The 21,999-nt window shown below is 37.9% G+C and overlaps 1 protein-coding gene across 1 annotated transcript in view; it reads right to left on the reverse strand.

The window, feature by feature from the left end:
* Window positions 1-15,956, reverse strand: part of LOC113058038 (sorbin and SH3 domain-containing protein 2-like) — a gene marked incomplete at its 5' end in the record, with an annotated part of 34,141 nt that extends 18,185 nt beyond the window's left edge. The window contains 12 exons of the mRNA XM_026225700.1: window positions 681-795; window positions 908-1,109; window positions 1,696-1,761; window positions 2,324-2,390; window positions 3,849-3,997; window positions 5,151-5,292; window positions 6,546-6,872; window positions 7,174-7,449; window positions 12,871-12,998; window positions 13,207-13,233; window positions 14,091-14,186; window positions 15,884-15,956. Coding sequence (XP_026081485.1) covers window positions 681-795; window positions 908-1,109; window positions 1,696-1,761; window positions 2,324-2,390; window positions 3,849-3,997; window positions 5,151-5,292; window positions 6,546-6,872; window positions 7,174-7,449; window positions 12,871-12,998; window positions 13,207-13,233; window positions 14,091-14,186; window positions 15,884-15,956 — 1,668 coding nt within the window. The remainder of the gene's footprint in view (window positions 1-680; window positions 796-907; window positions 1,110-1,695; window positions 1,762-2,323; window positions 2,391-3,848; window positions 3,998-5,150; window positions 5,293-6,545; window positions 6,873-7,173; window positions 7,450-12,870; window positions 12,999-13,206; window positions 13,234-14,090; window positions 14,187-15,883) is intronic.
* Between the last annotated feature and the right edge of the window lie 6,043 nt (window positions 15,957-21,999).

The following is a 21,999-nucleotide window of genomic DNA, read 5'->3' on the forward strand; positions in this document are numbered from 1 at the left end:
CAGCAGAGCACAAAACTATTATTACTATGTTGAAAATATCAACAGGTCAAAGGCTGGTTTTTATTTTCCTCTCCTATCCAGCAGAGGGCAGTGGCACATAATAAATGCTCACTGCACTGGCAGGAGCAAATTGGTTCCTCTAACCTTGTTATTGACCTTGACCACATTACACTCTATTGGACCCATAATTTATCTGCTCTGTTGAGTGAGTCTGAACAGGTTTGCTGAAGCACTTCAGCTCAATCAGGGCAAATGTTTGTGGAGGTTCTGTTAACATATATACAAAGGCCATCATGTAATTTCAACTATTTCCATGAATATTATCAGTGCAACTCAGTTTAATCAATCAGCATTCTGTGTTTGATGCCTGCAGCGCTGCTGACACTGGGACTCGCCGATTAATAGTATTTCATTAGTGGCATCTGGTTTACGATCTGTCTATACCCATAAAGTCATGGGGCACTAATTCCAAGATCAATACGTTTGAGCCTTCAAATACTAAACTCAAATTGTAAAATAAATTCAATACACTTTGTGTAACCAACTTTAAACAAATCATAAATAGTTACTTTTAAAACTATTCACAGAAAGTATGTAGCTCATTTCATTGCATTAAGTGTCATTTTCAAAGTTCACACAAAAATGATAACGTATTAAACATTAAGTCACTGATTACTTACTGCTCTCTCTTGCTCTAAAATAGATGACTTTCCCGGCTCATAGTCAAAGATACTTCTCGGCTCTGCTCTGTATTTCCGTGTGTCCACCTTTCTGTCAGGAGGCCCCCACTCATTCCTGCAACAACAACAACAAAAAATAATGTAGCAGCTGATTTTATATCTGAAAAATCCTTAAAATTTGTCTGAGAAATGTTGTCACTGAATAAGCATGGATGGGTGGTTCTCACATGTCAGGTGTGCTCCTGCCTCTCTGTGGTGCCTCCCTGTGCTGTGTGGATGCTGATGTGGGCAGAGGAGAAGGGAGAGAAGAGGAGGCAGGCATCCTGAAACCGTATCCGCCGTTATCAGAGACACTCTTGGTGATGGGCCGGTAGGAGCTGGTTTTAGGTGCAGGATGGGGCTCAACAGCATTAGGTGCAGCATGCTTATCTGAAAGAAATAATAACAAATATATAATACTAAATATAATATTTTGATAAATAAACAAATAAAAACCATCACCCTATTTTTATGGATTTTTTTTTAGTGTAAAGCATCATGTGACACTGAAGACTGGAGTAATGGCTGCTGAAAATTCTGCTTTGCAATAACAGGAATAAATAGCATTGTAAAATAGTTTCAATTTGAAAAATGTTATTTTAAATTGTGATAACACCTCATAATATTGTACAACATTTTTTAAAAGCTGCATCATTTTTTTTAAACAATAAAAATAAAAATACATAAATGATGCATAAAATGAATAATGCATAATTATTATTACTATGGTAAGTGCATGTCACATGTAACATGTATCAAGGATACAAAAAAAAAGTGCCCCCCCCCAAAAAAAAAAAAAAAAATATATATATATATATATATATATATATATATATATATATATATATATATATATATATATATATATATATATATATATATTATGCACATTGCTACTGGTTTATATTAGTTGTATTGTTTCTTATTTGGTATCAAAATTATTTGGTAATAAAGTAATACCGAATCAAAGAGAGACCTTGTTTGGAAATAGTTGCACCAGTAACAGGATCTGTGGCAGTATGAGTCCCAGACCATTCTTTCTCTGTGAAAACAAATAAGACTAACATGGATTAAATAAATCTTAAACTGCATTTTAAACATAATAACAAAAACAAACTCATTTGTAAGCAGGATGTGGGAGTGAGACAATTAAAAAGACATAAGAGGACACAAAATGAAGGGTTTGATCCTGTGACCTCTGAAATCTCTCAGGCAAACCCCCTGACAGTCCAGTTCCAGTAATGAACACACTTGTAATCCACAACCTGCTTCTTTTTAGGTGGCCCTAGGATGCCCTTCTCTCCAAAAAAAAACCCGTCCAAGACAGGTCCATAATCAAACTGAAAATACATGGCTTTATCTCGTCTGACATGATTAAAATCACAATAGCAAAGAGATTCTGTATATCCGTTGCATTTATAAAACCAAACAGTAAATATCTGTAATTACAGCATAAAATAATAAACAAAACCCAACAGACATTGTAATCCTGTTTAGTTGCATACATGCTCTAAATAAAAATCCTTCCAATAACCACATAATATGTTAACAGGGAATGCAAAGCATGAATTTTTTAAGTTTTAATGGTAAAAATCCAGTCCTACCTGGTTTAGGCACCACATGAATCTGTTGGAACATGGTCTTGTACCAATCTTTTGGCCTGTCAACAGTCTAATAAAACAACACACAAAGCAAGCATTTTTTAGATTTCAGGCAGTCCAAGCACTTAAAGCTTAAGATTCCAATGTTCAGATGCAAAGCTGAGCAAACAAATAGCAACCCGAAAGTGCTCCATGACCTTGAGTCCAAAACTCTGGATAAGGCTCCTGTAAAAATGCTGATGCAATTGGCCTCTCCACGTTAAGCTGAGAGAGACACATCACTGTCTGTCTGCTGGCCCATCAATGATGCTGAGCGCAGCTGCCCCTGTTTCCCTGGGGCTAAATTAAACTCTGTGTGGGAAAATGCAATTTAGCGCACAAATCAAAACAGCCAGTCCCATGTGACCAGAGACCGACTGAAGATTAATTCTGGAATGAACAATTATAGTTATGCACTTCCGACAATGTCTCCAGAGCCAATAAAGAGTCAGAGAGGCCAGCTTTCTCAAAATGAATGCAAAGCTTTTAGGCAAACAAGTGTATATAATTGTTTATTCTGTTGATTCATTCTAAACAGTTTACAGTATGATATTCTCCAGTAACATATAGGTGTCTCTTCATCTTTTGCCACTTTTATGTGCCAGAGGTTTGTTAAACGCACACACACACACAAAAAACTAGACTAAAAGTATTTTTGGTTATAAGAGTAGCACATTATCTTGTTGCCTTTCTGGCATGCATTCATCGTTCAAATGCATTGTTATAGATGCGTTTCAGTGTTCCTGTGGCTCAAGTGGTAGAGCATTGTGTTAGCAGTGTAAGGTTGTGGGTTCGATTCCCAGGGAACACATGTTAGGTAAAAAATGTTAGCCTGAATGCACTCTAAGTTGCTTTGGAAAAAAGCGTCTGATAAATGTAAATGTAGATCATAGAATTTTATTGTATCCATATCCCAGATCCAGACTTTGAAATGAAACTATGAAAATATTTATAAATTATTACATGATTAAAACAATGATCATCTAAAAAGTTAATAAATCATAAACCATTTTAATATTTTTTGTTAAAATTATTTATATAAATCTAGAAATATCATTTGTGGGCATCATATTTTTTTGTTGTTGTTGTTGTGCATCATTTGCAATTTCAGGTGTAATTGTGTAAGTGTAAGTGTAACAATATAATGTATTTCTTTTTTGTGTATTTAAAATACATGCCTAAATACTAGCTAAACTTGCAAAATATTTTACAGCAAAAATGTAATTTTCATTACAAAATGCTTTAAAACACAGTGCATTATAATTGGTAAGAGAATACATTGTGGTAGAAAGGTTCTTAATGTTATAAAAATGTACAAACAAAATGCACGCAGTTGCAAAAATATATATAATTTGCTCAATAATTTTCTTCTCTGACTTGAGTGCATGACAGAAATGTAAACAATAATACCAAAGGATTATATGAATCTAAGCTGCACAGTATGAATATGGAAACAAAAGATTAACATCCTGGAACAGCATTCACTCACCGTCCGTATGGCACCGGGAATCCCAGACTCATCCACAGGACTGAATGCAGTAAAGAGCGGAGCTTTCCCTGTTGTTTCTTTCCTGTCAGTCTGTGGCGCTCGTGCGGGAGGATCCACGTTGGCGTAGATCGGAGTGCTAGACTCAGAGGCTGATGGGAGGAAGACAGGGTCAGGTTAGGGTGCGTGTGTTTTTAGTAATTCCCATGAAACTAACCAACATTCCCATGTCAGTAACTGAGAAAAACAGCCAGGTCAGGGATGCAGTACAGAATGTAATTCCAAATCAGGAGAAATAATCCATAAATATGTTGATTCCAGTATTCTGGCATGGAATTATAAACACAGAAAGCAGCTCCCCACATACAGTCTGGCATTCAGATGGAAGCCTTTTGGGGAAAAACAGCAAAATGGGCTTTGTTTCACAGACAAATGCTAGCCTCACGCACACAGACGCTCTAATCCCAATGTCTCAGCTCCTCCCTCACCCCAACCGCTCCAGGGCTCAGATTTGAGCTTAATCCCTGGCATTCACCATTTGGGATTAGAGAGATGGCGGACGCACACTCAGAGCGGACCAGTCGAGATACGCTTAGTGTCACACGGGCGGAAAACACTGCTGCTGTCAGTTCACGATTTCTTACTTATTAGTACTTCATTAGAGTCTGGCACATCACACCAGTGACTTTTCAGAGACCAGAGAGAACATCTGCACAGCTGTTCTGTAATGCTTATGGCACACATTTGGCTGTACGGATATTTCCAGGACATTAAAAACGCTATTCTGGAATAAGTATTTTTATAGCTCTGCTACCTCATATCATGTCTTTGAATATTTAATAGAGCCATGTTCACAGCTTATGCTACTTATTACGGCTGGGTATCAGTACAGATTTCCTGATTCGACCCAATTCGGATTCACAAACTCGGAATTAGATGTTGATGTGCTTTATTTCAGTTGTGCCTTATTTCACTGCTGTGTGTGTGTGCACTTGGATGGGTTAAATGCAGAGTACCAACTCTGAGTATGGCTTCCCATACTTGGCAAATGTCACAACTTTCCCTTTCACTAATGTCCATTTTGCTAACAAATAAAATACATTACCCTTCTGCTAATGCTGTAAATCACACATGTGAGAGTTTCCGACTGATTAAAACGAATAGGGGTGCAACGGATCGTAGATGATCCGTGATCTTAATTATTAATTCAGTTTCCTTGTTCTTACCAATGATGAAATCAATAATGACGGTGAACGTCACTGACACAAGAGCATGTGGAAGTGTTAGATTAGCATCAGTTCTCACCAGTTCGTCTAGCCTGCTGCATGGCTGTAATACCAGGGCTCAGAGAAGGAGGAGGGGGGTATGTTGAAGGAGAGAAGGGTCTTTGGAAGTGACTATGAGGACTTGCTGGCACACTCAGACCCCCGTTCACAGTCATCTGGCCCTGTATATCACAACAGAAAAACCCTGTTAACATTTTTAGCTATAATAAACTACATTGAGATCGGACTGTTTTGTCACAGATGACATCTGTTAGCCTTAATGAAAGTTGACAGAAGTTAAAGAATGGAATAAAAACAATGAAAACAAATCCCCAAAAGATCTGTGCATCGACTAGTAAAATAAACATTACTAATACAGTGCCCACCTACTGGGCAGATCAAAAAAATTTTGAAATGCTTTATCGTAGAATGGTTTTTAGTATTTGGATTTATTTATTGATCCCCAGGACAAACAATTGTTAATATTAAGTGTTAGTATACCAAAAGAGGTACCATAGGAACAGTACAAGAAGTCTCAACAAAACCATGTTCTCCTGCACCTGAAGTTTTTTACAAAAACATACTGGAAATCTCAGAATACAGATAATCAGTATGGCAAAAGGTGTTAGTGAAGACCCCCGGGACCCTTGATTTGATGTTTTTCTTAAGAATATGTTCGTATTGGTATAACCCCAGATGTTACACAGAGAAGAAATGGTGAAACCGTTAAATGTGAACAGTGGACAACTGATATGGTGTCAGTCAAACCAGCCCCTAAAAATGCAGAGCAATGAAACCAAAGAGGAGAAAAAGAAGAGACAGGAGATGCAAAACAAATATAAAAATTAAATTAAATTAAATAAAAGAAAATAGTCCTAAAAACATTACAAGTGGACTTATACAATATATATGCTACAGTTTGGGGTCTGTACATTTTTTCAAATGCTTCTGAAAGAAATCTCTTTTGCTCACTAACGCTGCATTTATTTAATCAAATATACATTATGGTCAAATCATAGCTATTACAAAATATTATTAGAATTTCAAAAATCATTTGTCTAATATATTGTATTTTTCTTTTAAATGTAATTTATTCTTGTGATGGCAAAGATCAATTTTCAGCAATTTTCTTAGCTGAAACCATTTTATTTTATTTTATTCAGAACTCTTTGATAATTAAAAGAGAAGCATTTATTTAAAATGGAAATCTTTTGAATTGACTGTAAATTTAGATTCATTTCCTTGCGTGGCTGCCGATTGAAATTATTGATTAAAAAAACAACAACTTCATGACCACATTTTTTTTTAAACAACAAATGTTGAATATGGCCCCTTTAGAAATAGAGGTACAATAGGAATCCTTATGAAAACTGTCAAAGAAAGAAGCAGTAAGTTACAGACGGGACAGAGTGTCGAACTGCCGGTGAATAGTTACATGAGCGGTGCCAGCTGGAGGGGAGTGTAACCCCATGTTGACTGTGACTGCACTCTTCGGGCTGAGGGTTGGAGAAGGGGTACGAGAGCCAGCCTCTGGGCCTAGTCCAAACACCCTCAACTCCTCCAGCACCGATGTGGACGCTTCGCTCTGAGTGCAGGAAGAGCAGCGGCTCTGCCCCAGCGGAGGCTCCGGGCCGGGAGAAGGGGTCTCGGGGTGAAGGTCAGCTCTGATGAAACCGAGGGAGAGTCTGAGCCGGTTAGGTGGTGACTGTGAGGACAGTGCTTTTCCGGGATAGGTTTGTTTGAGGAGGGCTGGCACCTCAGGCTGAATGACAGAGAGGAGAGTGGCACAGATGAGATTCACCAGCTGGACACAGCGCGAGTGAGAGAAGTAGTGATGAGAGGAAAGAGGTATTACAGAGATGAGATCAAAATGATATCCCAGTGTTGCATTTGAGCATAATAATAATTAAAAAGGAAAGATCTAATTTTACAATGACATGAACCTAAATATTGATCAACAAAATGGAGAACGGGATTAGTTATGTTTGCTAAGGTACAGCATGGTGTAGGACAGGTTGTTATTAAGCTTATGCATATATGGTTAGGAAATCCGTGACATATACCACTGGAGGGGATGTAGGTGGCAGTGGAGGGCAGGGGAATGAGCGGCTATCCGAAAGGTCCATCCTTTTAGGAGGGGTAGGGGGTCTCAAAGACAGTGTCTGGGTGCGCCGTCCTGATATCTGAGGCCTAGGGTTAATGCGGATGGAGACGGAAGCTACATGTCTCTCCAGCTCCCAGGATGGAGGGTGTGAGTAGCTCTGCTCTGCTTGTGAAGAGCATGAGGTTTGGTCCTCTGTGGACAGCAGTGTGTTGGAGTGGGCACTATGCTCTTGTGCCTGATTGAGGAGAGTTGGCATTGGGATGTTAGAGCACGGCTCAGATACTGTTGATCTCATTGAATAACAGGGTGTGGACATGGTTGCCTTGAGGAATAAACTCTCTGAGATTAAGAGTTTAGTGTTAAAGTTAGGACAGGCACAACTGGAACGTTTCTCAATGAAGAACACAAACACTACAAATGAAAGTACAAGTGAGAAAGTAGATTAAATAATATTAGAATTCAGAAATTATCCGCAACTGGAAAGGAAACAGAAATATTTTTCTCGATATGGTTTATTTATTTCATTATATTCATTAAGTAAATTCAATAATTTATAAATAAATATATTTGACTAATTTATATAAATATTTTTTGTGTGTGTGTGTGTTTTTGTGTGTGTTTTGTTCCTATAATTTATTATTAAACTTGTATTTACTTTCTTTTTTAAATGTTCATTTTGTATTTTTATTTTTCACATTAACTTGGGTAACAGCAGGGCTCCAGACTCACTGGTCACTCTTTTGCAAATGATTTGGTCGCAATATTTTTATTTATGTTTTTTTTTTTTCCGCTACAACATAGGATTCATTGATTCATGCTGATTAAGCATGAATCAATGATCAAGATCAAGATGGCGGCGCGATCACATCGCGAGGCTCAGCGTCTTACCAGATTTCGGAAATTAGTGTTAATCTACCTGGTTATTTCACTCGTGTTCGCGCGATTCAGTTATGCGAACTACATCTATACTAAACAGTCACTTTTGGACATCAACAAACGGTGTTCCAACATAGTTTTAGATTATCCTTTCGACTTCAGCGAACTCCCGCCGGAGCTACTGAGATCACCGCGGACAAGCGGATCACTCGTACCGACCGGAAGTTCTCGGCGTCGGCGTCGAGACCGTAAACAAAGACGAGGAAAGCGTGGAGGGCTGCGTGCTAAGCTAAGGCTAAATCCACATCGACCAACTCTGCCCAGCATCTTCCTTGCCAATGTACGGTCTCTGATGAACAAGATGGATGAACTAAAGATCTGGACCCTCACACAGAAATGGCTTATGGACTGTAATGTTATGTTTTTCACTGAAACATGGCTCTGCAACGATGTCCCAAACAGCGTGGTACATATGGATGGACGCTCTTTCTTCAGGGCTGACAGAGTAGCAGCAACCTCTGGTAAAAACAAAGGTGGTGGAGTATGCATTTATGTTAACAAATCATGGTGTAAAGACTCTGTCATTGTTGATACCTACTGCTCTGCTGATCTGGAGTTCCTGATTATCAAGTGCAGGCCATTCTATCTACCACGTGAATTTACTTGCATTGTTGCAGCTGCAGTTTATGTACCTCCGGACGCTAATGCTAACGTGGCTATGAAAGAACTTTGTGCTGCTATTAGCAAATTACAAACCCTGCACCCGGATGGAGCCTTTATTGTTGCTGGGGACTTCAATCACTGCACTTTAAGATGTTTTCTCCCTAAATTTCATCAAAATGTCTCCTGCACTACAAGGGGACATAAAACACTGGACCACGTTTATACTAATGTGACTGATGCCTACAAAGTCACACCCCTCCCCCATCTGGGTCAGTCAGACCACCTCTCTTTGTTCCTGCTCCCCAAGTATACCCCGGTCATCAAATGTGTGAAACCTACAATAAGGACTGTTAAAATCTGGCTGGAAGGTGCAGACTCCACTCTTCAACATCAGTTCCAGCACACAGACTGGAGTGAGTTTGCTGCCCAGGCCACCATAAACTCTCAGATTAACATTGACACTTACACAAATTCTGTCCTGGAGCACATCAACAGATGTGTAAGCAGAGTGACCACACTCAAAAAAATAAAAATTTTCCCCAATCAGAAGCCCTGGATGAACAGAGAGGTTCGCCTCCTGCTCAAAGCAAGAGATGCAGCCTTCAGGTCTGGAGACCAGGAGGCTTACAGCTCAGCCAGAGCCAACCTGAGGAAGGGTATCTGCCAGGCCAAACTCACACATAAACAAAGGATTGAAGAACACTTCAATTCTTCAGACCCCCGGCGTATGTGGCAAGGCATACAATCTATCACCGATTACAAACCACCTAACTCTGTGCCCCCCTCCAGCTCTGCCTCCCTCCCAGACGAGCTCAATCACTTTTATGCTCGCTTTGATAAAAATAATAAGGAGATCTCACTCAAAACTGAGCATCAACCCAGTGAACTGCCTCTCACACTCTCCACATCAGATGTTTACTCCACTCTGCGTAAAGTGAATGGACGGAAAGCAGCTGGCCCTGACGGAATACCTGGTCGTGTGCTTAAAGCCTGTGCGGAGCAGCTGGCTGAGGTCTTCACAGACATTTTCAATCTGTCCCTGGCCCAAACAACTGTCCCCACTTGCTTCAAAACCTCCACCATCGTGCCTGTACCGAAGCATTCCACTGCCTCGGTCCCTAACGACTTCCGTCCTGTTGCACTCACCCCCATCATTGCCAAGTGCTTTGAGAAACTGGTCGCATCCCACTTAAAATCCTGTCTCCCTGCTACATTAGACCCTTTCCAATTTGCCTATCGCAACAATAGGTCAACAGAGGACGCCATCTCAACGGCACTTCACTCTGCCCTCACCCACCTGGACAGTCAGAACACACACGTGAGAATGCTGTTCATAGATTTCAGTTCTGCATTTAATACAGTAATCCCCTCCAAGCTGATCTCCAAGCTCAGCCATCTTGGAATCAGCACACCCATCTGCAATTGGATTCTAGATTTTCTGACTAACAGACCTCAGTCTGTTAAGTTAGATAACCTCTCCTCCTCCATCATAACCCTGAACACTGGAGTGCCACAAGGCTGCGTACTTAGCCCTCTCCTGTACTCCCTATTCACCAATGACTGTGTTCCTGTTTATGGCTCCAACACCATAATCAAATTCGCAGATGACACCACGGTGGTAGGTCTGATCAAGGATGACGACGAGTCAGCCTACAGGGATGAGGTGCAGCACCTGGCTGAGTGGTGTGCCACCAACAACCTGGAACTAAACACCCAGAAGACTAAGGAGATCATTGTGGACTTCAGGCGGACTAGGAATCATGCACACACACCCATCTACATCAACGGAGCTGTAGTGGAGCGTGTGTCGAGTTTCAAGTTCCTTGGCATCCACATCTCAGATGATCTCACCTGGTCCCTAAACACCTCCACCCTGGTCAAAAAGGCTCAGCAGCGCCTTTACTTCTTACGGAGCCTTAAGAAAGTTCACCTCAGTCCTAGGATCCTTTCTGAATTCTACCGCTGTACCATTGAGAGCATACTCACAAACTGCATCTCAGTGTGGTACAGCAATTGCTCCGCATCTGACCGCAAAGCACTCCAGCGGGTGGTGAAAACTGCTCAACGGATCACCGGCACCCAGTTAACATCCATCGAGAACATTTACCAGAAGCGCTGTCTGGGCAGGGCAAGAAACATCATCAAGGATGTCTCTCACCCAAACCATGGACTTTTCACCCTCCTTCCATCCGGCAGGCGTTACAGAAGCCTACGCTCTCGAACAAGTAGGCTCAGGAAGAGCTTCTTTCCTGAGGCTGTGACACTCCTGAACGCCACACCACCAATCTAACCTGCACCTGCTCTTTTACTGCACTGGTCACAGTACTTTACATACATGTATTGCACTACTCATATTTTGCACAGACTGCACATGGTTAAATCCATTACACTATAAACTGTCTAAAGCTGTTACTGTACAAGCACAGTAAACTATTCTACAAAAAATATAATTGCACTACTGTTATTTCGCATATAATTGTTAAACAATACTTTTGCACACTCATTCAACTGTATTTATTATTACTGTTCTCAAGTTCCTGCTATTCATAATGTATATATAATCATTCTTTGCTCTGTTCATAATGTACATACAATCCCTACATTACATTAATATTTATATTCTGTATATACTCTGATCAATATTGTATATAGCAACTCCACTGTACATTCTGTATAAGCTTTACTTACTCTGCACTTTTATGTATATATATAACACTATATTCTTGCACTTCTGGTTAGATGCTAACTGCATTTCATTAGCTCTGTACTTGTACTCTGCATAATGACAATAAAGTTGAATCTAATCTAATCTAATCTAATCTAATTAACTTTTATCATAGTTTATAGTTTATAGAAAGTGGTTAACATTCAACCCGCTCTTTTTCATCAATAGTATTATTTGTGATTTGAATTTTGTGAACAGGAGTTCCTCTTTTGTTATGTTATAATATACATTGGGCGGCAGTGGCTCAGTGGTTCATGTAGGTTGTCTACAAACCGAAAGGTTGGTGGTTCGATCCCCGGCTCCACCTGACCAAGTGTCGAGGTGTCCTTGAGCAAGACACCTAACCCCAGCTGCTCCCGACGAGCTGGATGGCGCCTTGCATGGCTGACACCGCCGTCGGTGTTTGAATGGTTGTGTGAATGGGTGAATGTGAGGCAACTTGTAAAGCGCTTTGGATGGCCATGTGGTCTGTTGAAAGCGCTATATAAATGCAGTCCATTTACCATCTACCATTTTTCAGAAAAATCCTGTCGTATGTGCACAAACTGACAGTCACCACTCACAAGCTACTACTAAATATTGTAGAAACGTAATTTTCTGTAAAGTTGCTTTGTAAAAATCGCTATATAAATAATCTTGAAATGAACTGAAAAATAAGCCAGGCTTTGGGTACTTTCACTTTCACAATCACAATCACGATCAGTCACATTTAAAAAAAAAAAAAAAGTTGTCCGTTTCCCCTTTTAAGACTAAAACAGAAGATGGATTCAAATAAGATGAGGCATGGCATACACCACATGCAGTGTTATATACTGACTTAGAAATTACAAAAACGTTTAGCAAACACTGAGGAATCAAATAAAAAAATAACATAAAATAAAAGAGAGCCTCATAGCGTAATGAGAGGTAAACAGTAAAGATAACAACTTTTCAAAAAAAAAAAAAAAAAAGAAAAGTAAAACTAAACTTGCTGCTGGTGATAGTGCTTGCATGTTTTTCCCCGACAAGAATACCAACATGTTCACCTTCTCTGGTTTAAGAAGCACTTTTACTTTACTTTAGCTAGGAAGCCATCAATCGTTTCCTTAATATTCAAGTAATTTTTGCTCCTGCTGATACGGCGAGTATAAACCAGGCTCTATACTCTTGAGTGCTGCACAGTTTACATGAGTTGCGTGGATTTGTTAAACAAAAACAGAGACTGACTGAGTGTACCATTAACGAAATTGGTCGCAGTCTGGAGCCCTGATAGGGTTTAATGCTTGAACTTAATACATACATACATATATAAATTATATATATAAAACTCAGACATTTCCTGAGGAAGGAAAACCTCTAGCAACAGTTAGGATGAGAAAAACCGATGAGTGAAGTAAACCCAGCAAAACGTACTGGTGTGGGAGACTTTTTATCCTGAAAGATGGGCCTGACACTTTTGTAGCCTTTAGCTTCCAGAGAAGAAGAGCACACGTCACCATTTCTCAGGACATCACTGACGCTGCTGCCGGGCCTCCACAAATCTGACAGGAGACAAACAAAACACTTCAGAGTGTTTCATATCCAAAATATTTGACCACGGATTGCTACTGTTGATTATTGAGAATGAAGAATTTTGAGAAAACTCGCAAGAACAGATATATTTTTCCTAATCATGTTTTTATTTGTAAAAATGTTAAATAAATAATTAATAATAATATAAAATAAATAATAATAATAAAGGCTGCTTACCTGAATCTTTAGATTGTGATTCAGAGTCTGCATGGGTTAAAATAAGAAAAGAAAAAGGAGGTAGAAGATATTCACTCATTAGTGATTGATGTTTTTAGTGGACTATGTGTGCATAAATAACATCCTTAATTTATTCAAACCACTGCTTCAGCTTTTAAAACAACCAATGAATGCAAGACAGAAAAATGTATGACAGATTGACAATATATAAGACAGATTTATATATAAAGGAGGTTCCCCTTAATATTTTACAATGGCAAAAAAAAGAAGAACTATTCCTTTGATTTGTTTTGTGTATAATTTGATGTAATGACCCTTGCTCATTAAGGGTTATTTCTAAATGAACAGCGGACTGTCCTGAATGAGTTTGAGTTATCTCGCTCCTGCAGCTCCTCGACCGCTCGCAGACTAATTAAACAATGGAGAATATGTGTGGCTGAGGTTATAGTCCATGACACTGCTCAAACTAAAAGGGTCACCCCAGAGTAAACTGTGCCGAGAGAGATGTGGGGGGGGGGGCTGCTGAAGTATACAACTGTTGCCATGGAAGTGCACTACTATGGCAACAATCTGGCAGCTATGAGCTGCTCTTTCCCTTTAAACAAAGGAAAGGAGAGCCAAAGCTCTCAGACATTCCTTAAGGAGCTGTGAGCACAAGAATGAGACGTGAGCAAGAGTACAGGAGATATGAGAAAAAGACAGTGAGGGCGGGAGGCTGTAGGACATAAGATGCATAAGACAGAACACAGATGTGGAATGAGTGCTCTCCACATCGTCACATTAAACACCAGCAGCAATGTCTTCAGCTCCACTGCTCATGTATAATGCTTATAATAAACAGGCAAACATGAATATGAATATGAGTGTGATCTGGTACTGAATACCTGTGAGTGTGTATAGGTTTGGTGAGCTCTGGATTCTCTTCATGGGGGTTAGAGTGAGTGAAAGCGTGGCACTTTTGCGGACATGTCCTCCACTGTCTGTGAAAAGCGCAGCAGCACATGCAACACAAATGTACATGCATCAGTACTGCTGCACAGCAAGATAACTCAGCAAGCAGAGCAATGTGAAATGTTCTTAGCAACACAACAATATAGATTACAAAATTATTTCACATGCCAGGATGGATTTTTTGTGTGATGCACATGCTTGGTGTACTGTATCTGGGCATGCTGAATGGGTGGATGTATCGTGGACTGACTAAACATTTCTTTTCTGTGTGTCTGTGCAGGGTTCCCACACCTTTTGACCAATACATGTCTATGATTTTTCCATGAATGCCTTTCCATTTCAATTTTCCTGTAAATAGTTATTACTGGAGACTGCGCTCAAAAATGGCAATTTCTAACAGATGAAATGAAACTTGGAATAAACAAAAATGTATAGTGTATTGACTTTAGAAATTAACTTTTTACATGATTTGGAAATCACTTTTAAAATTCACTGATATTTTTTCCCTGGTAACTGTTTTCTGGGGTCAGTAAGATTATTTATTTTATTATTGTTATAAAAAAATATTTTTATTAAGTAAGGATACATTAAATATAGTTTACATTGTTACAAAAATGTAATTTCTAATTAAAATTATGTTCTTTTTACACTTCTAATTATCAAAAAGAGACTTTTGAATAGTAGTGAATATTGCAGAGTATCAAAATAATAGAACAGTATATCTATTCAGAATAGAAATAAATTACCATCACATCTAAAGCAGAAATCTTATTTTGTATTAGCTGTAAGCGTCCTTGCATCCAAGCTTGCCACAAAGAAAGCAGAACCTAAAAGTGAAAACACCATGAGACTACTTCATGGATTGACGGGGTGGGGTGTTAGCAGTAGCACGGTCTGATGGGTTTCCTTTTCTTTGACAGCTATACCTCTGGATGTCAAAAAGGCAGTTTGGATGCCAGAATCTTTGTCAGATTCTGAAAAGACAGTTCTCATAGAAAGGTCAGCCAAGAACTAAGAACACCCCCTGCACAGCTTTTCTCAGAATCCCTGAGATGCATACAAAATCACATGCTCTGCCCCACAAAAACAAGTCCTGTTGAGCCTGCGTGAAGTGAGAGACACATTTTCAACCAATTTTAGGTCATTTGTTTACTTTGGTATTTTGTATGTGTTGTTGTGCTGGTGCTGTTGGGAATTTCTTCTCATTTTTCTTTAGATTTTTGAGAGCACAAAAGCAAGACAAAATTACTGATAATGCACATATATATAAATACTTTTAGGAAGAATGCATTAAGTTGATCGAAAGTAATATTGAGGACTATAATGTTAGAAAAGATTTCCATTTAAATTGAATACTGTTCTTGCTATTCATCAAAGCATTCTGAAAAATAATGTATTATGGGTTTTCACAAAAATAATAAGCTGCCCAATCGGTTTAAACAATTCATAAAAAAGAGAACTGTTTCTTTAGCAGTAAATCAGCATATTAGAATGATTTCTGAATGATCATGTGACACTGAAGACTGGAGTAATGCTGAAAATTCAGCATTGCTCATAGAAATAATCTACTTTTTCAACTATATTTCAATAAAAAACTGTTATTTTAAATTGCAATAATATTTCCCAATATAACTGTTTTACTGTTAAATAAATGCAGCCTTGGTCAGCATAAGGGACTTCTTTTAAAAACATCATTCCAGCTAAAGACAAACTGATTTGAACTTACCTGTGTTCATGTTGAAGATCTCTCCTTCTAGTGGTGTCTTGATGTCACACAGTCCTGAAAGACATATCAGTAAGAATCAGCAACCCTTACTCCTTGGCAAGTAAAAAATTGATTTATCCATGTGTAGAATATGTATGAGTGCATGTAGCGTGGTACAGGAGTCCCATCTCTCCCTGTCACGCCAGCATGCTAGCATCTAATGTGACTGGTTAACATCCCTCTTGGGATATGAGGCCCAAGAGTGAAAGGTGATACAAGCCTGGCGTTTCAGCTCAGAAACACGCAGCACGGTATCAAAATACACACCATACATCCGCACGCATTCTCAGATCATGACCACTTTTGGTGTGTCAGAGCTTAACATCTCTTTGAGTTTGTTGCCAGCAATAAACAGCAGTCACACACTCATAGGGGGGCTATTGTAATAATTTAAACCACTGTTTAGTTTGACCTAGATTACTCATTTTTTAGTGATGGATTAACAGCCCATGTGACTCTACTCTGAAAATATCTGACTTGTTTTAGCACAACTGAATATCTCAGGCATGGTCTATGATAGGAACACTGTCATTTAATCTCATTATTATATTACTTAACTCATTTGCAGAGGCAAAGTGCTGCATAAATGTCAGATAGGAGACACCGTGAGCATGTGCTTATGTGGGAGATGCATGTCTCGCTTTCAGAGAGCCACGGCAGGCACGTGTGCACTTGTGACACGTAGACCACCCATCGCTCAACCCACAAAGTGTGCTTCACCTGAGACCATCATTTGATAGTGGTATGTGCTGTGCTGTGCGTTCATAGGTCATGACAAGAGAGAGGCCTTCAAATTTGCTATTCTAAACTTCTGTATTAGGTTACATTTTAAAAGAATGAATGAAATTTCTCATTTACTCCCATTCATGCCATTACAAACCTTTCTTTCTTTCATAGAACTCATAAGGTTAGGCATTCATGCTGCTCTTTTCCCATGTAATGAATGTCAAGGGTGACCAAAAATGATAGAAAAGCACCATGAAAGCATCATAAAAGAAGTCCATCAGACTTATATTCTAAGAATATGCTCATTGTCTCTTGACTATTTCTTAGGGAGATGAAGATTATAACAACGAATCCTTTTAATGGTAATCCAAATAAAGAAGAGGCTCTAACACACAGGGTAATAGCAACAATAACAGACAGAAAACAGTGCACAGAACACAATTTAAGTAAGCTGGCAAATGAAGATAATTAACTAGACACACCTGAACCAACTGACATAATGAACGAGAGGCAGAAGCTAGGTCACACAGAGCACATGGGGAAAGAAAACACAACAAACAATCCAAGAGTTTCGGCCATAGTTTCACCGCTGGAGCAGATGTAGATATGTAATAATGAACATAGCAGTCTTCATTTACTCCCGACATCTGAGCTGCTGAAGATGCAGTGGATTATGTTTGTTTCTGAAGGGAATGCAACCCGATCTAGCTAAATGTGTCTATAATTCATGATCCAGCTTAACCAACAGAAAGAGTGAGTATAAAGTAAGGTTTAATATATATAAATATATATATATATATATATAAATATTTCCTAATAATGTGCTAATTAGCAAGTTACACGATGAATGCGGCTAAAGTAAACAGTCTCTCTGAAAGCGTCTGGAAGAGACGGGCGGGGTCAGCAGAGCTCATTAACATTTAAAGGAAAATGCTACCAAACTGTTTTCTCTGAAAAGAGCTGTTTTTGACAGGGTAAACATTTTTTTTTTAATTTTAACAAAACTATGTTACAGACTTTTCATTAAGACCCTAAAAAATAATATCAACTTGTGGAAAATGGGCATCCGATGCACCCTTTAATTTATTTCATTTCAGTTTATTTAATAATTTTAGCAGTTTAACTTAAACATATTATTTCCGCTAGTTGCGAAGGCAACATTTCAAATTTTTAGGATTTTTTTTAGTTTTATTTTTTTAAGGTTTTCATCTATTTTTTTTTTCTATTGCAGCTTTATCACATTACTTATTTTAATAGTTTTCATTTCACATTAAAATAACAACACTGACAACCTCTTCTTCAAAAAGTTCTCAAATTTGCTACTTTTATAGAGATGTATTGTCATTTTTGAAGCTTAAAAAGCCCAATTAATTTCAAGGTTAAAAAACAGTGTCAATATTCTAATAAACATAGACAAGTAAACAAATAAACAAGTAATATGCAACAAAGTATCATGCACGGTATCATCAGTACAGTATAATTTAAGGTTAATAAATAGTCACCTTTAGCCTTTAATAAAACATTAAGCCAAGCAGGATTGCCCCATGTTGTGTTCCATTAAAACCAGACCCAGAATTCATCCTCAAAATAAATCTTCAGACACCACAGCCAATAAATCTGGTTTAAAACACAGCGGACACTTTTGCCTATGACACCACTGGACTTTGGTAAATCAAAGGTTGTCAGCAGTAAATGAGAAAAAGATTATGATATTGGATTTCAAGGGTGCAGACTTGTGGCGACAGAACAGCTGGAGGAGAAGGGAGCTGGACACTGGCCTAAGAAATAGACACAGTTCCACATTTATATTCATGAGCAGGGCTCACACTAGTCATTTATTTATCTGTCAGGACATTAGGAATCATTCTGTCTGGGAAATGCCAGGGACAGCCTAGCCAATAGGTCACATTCATTTCCTAAGACATCTATATATCAATGCAGTCATCAAATAAATAGCTCCACCATGGAAACACTCCAAGAGGACAAGCAGTAAACACAAAGGCTCCAAAACACCAGTTTATGCAAAAATAATTAATGTAAAATGCTAGTAGGCTGAGCATGCATATCTGCAGCATGTGAGTTCAACATTTTGCAGCATTTACATTTATAACAACATATTTCTGAAGACAGCACACGTGGGACTTGATTGTATTGATTAGTATTTGATTGGATTATGTTTGCTAAGCTATGATATTACTGATTCATGCTTATGTTTCGAGTAATGCTCTTATGACTTGGAACTGAAAATGAGATATTTGAATGAATAATTTCAAGAGTTGAAATTGGGTCAGTTTTGATTCCATGCTGTTTTTAAACACAAGCTAAGTTAAAATACACACTTGTACTGTTTGTACATGCATGGTGCTATGGTGATCATGTTGTTCTGTTTTGACGGCTTATTTATAGTCAGATTTGTCAGACTTCTGTGTAAGGATTGGACTAAAAGCCTTTACCAGAAGTCAGAGATGAAGTCATGTCATTCATCGCCATGAGTAGTGCTCAAGTGCCAAGACGGAGAAAAAAAAAAAAAACAGCTGCTGCCGATTAAACCAGTAGACAAGAGCTAAGACAGAAGTGAAGGCATAAATGGATTCAGTCTTAACATTTATTAGTCTGTTTATCAGTTACGAATTATTCAAAAGCCGGAAGGGTACACGTTTTAGAAGCTATAATTTGCTGTCTTCAAAGCAGCTTTATGCTCTCTTTTTATGCAAAGATTATTTAGATTTGCAGATATATTCATTAAAATAAATGCAAGCCACATAGTCAGGCTTATTATGCAAGCATACAGTTTAGATGGCTTTAAGACTTAAAAAAAAAAAAAAAATATATATATATATATATATATATATATATATATGTGTGTGTGTGTGTGTGTGTGTGTGTGTGTGTGTGTGTGTGTGTGTGTGTGTGTGTGTGTTAAAAAAAGATAAAATCAGTATTTGTAATTATTTTAGTGTTGTTAGTTTAATTTTAAATTTAAGAGCATAATCAGAAAACACCATGAAAATAAAGCAAAAAGATTACGCTAAATGGAATATTTTTCCACAGAACACAGAACTTTTTGTTCTGGATGCTTTTATATGCATAATGTGATAACAGTAATTGCATTCCCTTTGAAAGCTATGGATTTTGCTGATGCGTATCCTGTTGGAGATTCTATTATGGATGTCTTGAAATAGATGTCCTCAGAAGAACAATTTAATGGTTACATTACGGCTCCTGTGTTCAGTGGCGGAGCTAGAGTTTTATACATGGGGTGGCTAAGGCTAAGTAAGGAGGTCCATGACAGAATTCAGTGTATACTGTAACTCCAACCTGGTATTAAAAAAAAGGGAATTATATAAATTTATACTTTTATTTAACAAAGATTATTTAAATTGATCAAAAGTGATGTTATTTATAATGTTACAAAAGATTTCTATTTCAGATAAATGCTGCTCTTCTGAACATTCTTTTCATCAAAGAAACCTGAAACGATTCTACTCAGCTGTTTTCAACATGATAATAAAAATCACTTTTTTTGAGCAGCAAATCTGAATATGAGCATGATATCTGAAGGATCATGTGATTGGAGTAATGATGCTAAAAATTCAGTTTTGAAATAGAAGGAATAAATAACATTTTAAAATTCTATTCAAATAGAAAGCAGTTATTTTAAATAGTAAAAATAGTTCACAATATTACTGCTTTTACTGTATTTTGGATCAAATAAATGCAAGCTTAGTTCGTAAAAACTGGTAATGTACACTTTATTTTTTCTAAATTATTCTAAACTATACAGGGAACTGCTAACTATTGTTTTGTATTCAAGTTTATTTTAGACCATTTTTATAATAACGTTAGTTCTATACATTTTTATTAATTATAACAAAAAAGCAATTATGAGTAAATATATAAATGTGGTTTCTAAAGCCTCAGATAACTGCTTAAATTGCTCCCATGTGCTTTAGGAGTATAATTTCATTGATATATCAAGCTCCTAATACAAAATGGCTAGTACTCGAATTGAGTATCTAAGAGTGACCAGAAGAGGTAAGCATAAACGCTAAAGCTTTTGAAACAACAACTATATATAATAAAATATATAATAAAAGTTTGGGGTCAGTAAGATTTAGTTTTTTGTTTTTCCAATAAGTATGCTCAACAATGCTGCTGCATTTAATAATCAAAAATACAGGAAAAAACAGTAATACTGTAACCTATTATTACAATTTAAAATAACAGGTTTTATTTTATTTTTATTTTATTTGAATTCAAAGCTGCAATTTCAGCATCATTACACCGGTCTTCAGTGTCACATGATCCTTCAGAAATTGTTCTAATATGCTGCTTTGCTACTCAAAAAATGTATTTTTAAGTTGATACACTTTTAACATGTTGATGAGTCTAAAGTCACTTTTGATCAATTTAATGTGTACCTATACTGAATAAAAGTATTAATGTGTTCTTGCTGATATTACTGGCCACAAACGTTTGAACACTATTATATAGTAGTGCAGTATATATAATAATCTTATGTTAAAAAATGACTACAAAATACAAAAACTGGTCTCCACTTTATAATGAAGATGGCTGCATCGAAGTTAATGGAATGAACGTGGTCGGTATATCAAAGCCATCGTGTTGCAAAATCATGTTGATAGCTGCTCCAAATGTAGTTTTGAGTAATGGGTCAGAGGTGTGCACGACATACTTGAACAACTGCTATTTTCAATCTTATGCTGCTAAAACTTTGAGTGTTTCACAATCCAGATGTGGCACAGGCCATTCCTGATTGTGGACTGTGTTGAGTCTACATGTTCCCCACTATGGTAAAATAACTGTGCATAGTGTATAGCACATGAACTTCTCACAAGAGAAGGGACTGAGTTAAAAGAGCCCCTTGTGATTTAGCTTGATTGTGCCAGTAAAGGTTTGACTGGCATCCATTTGAGTGTGAGAGGTTAGATATTGTCTGTAGCTAGAAGCCGATGACAGGAGGATGTTGGGATAACTGCCAAAACTTGAGAATCTCTGCTGTGATCCAGCTGGTGGAATCAGCAGGTGCCCCCGAGGGCTCGTGTGGCCAACGCATTGGTCGGCAATGTCTGAGTCAGACACTTAACATTTAAACAGCTGGAGACTGAGAGCCATAGCCTCCTTCAACTAAACACTCTTCAACAGCCAAGGTTCAGAGTTTAAGAGTTTCTAGGAAGATTCATGTTTAGCTACAGTAGTTGCTTTTCTGATTATGCTCCCTTATTGAATTTGAAGCATTTCTTGAAGATAAGCTTGGACTGCTGTAAAAAGCTTATTGTAAAAAATCTCAGATTAGACTTTTTTACAGGAGTCTATAGATATTCAATTCA

The sequence above is a fragment of the Carassius auratus genome, chromosome 39 (genome assembly GCF_003368295.1).
Source record: "Carassius auratus strain Wakin chromosome 39, ASM336829v1, whole genome shotgun sequence".
In the NCBI taxonomy this organism is placed as follows: Eukaryota; Metazoa; Chordata; class Actinopteri; order Cypriniformes; family Cyprinidae; genus Carassius; species Carassius auratus.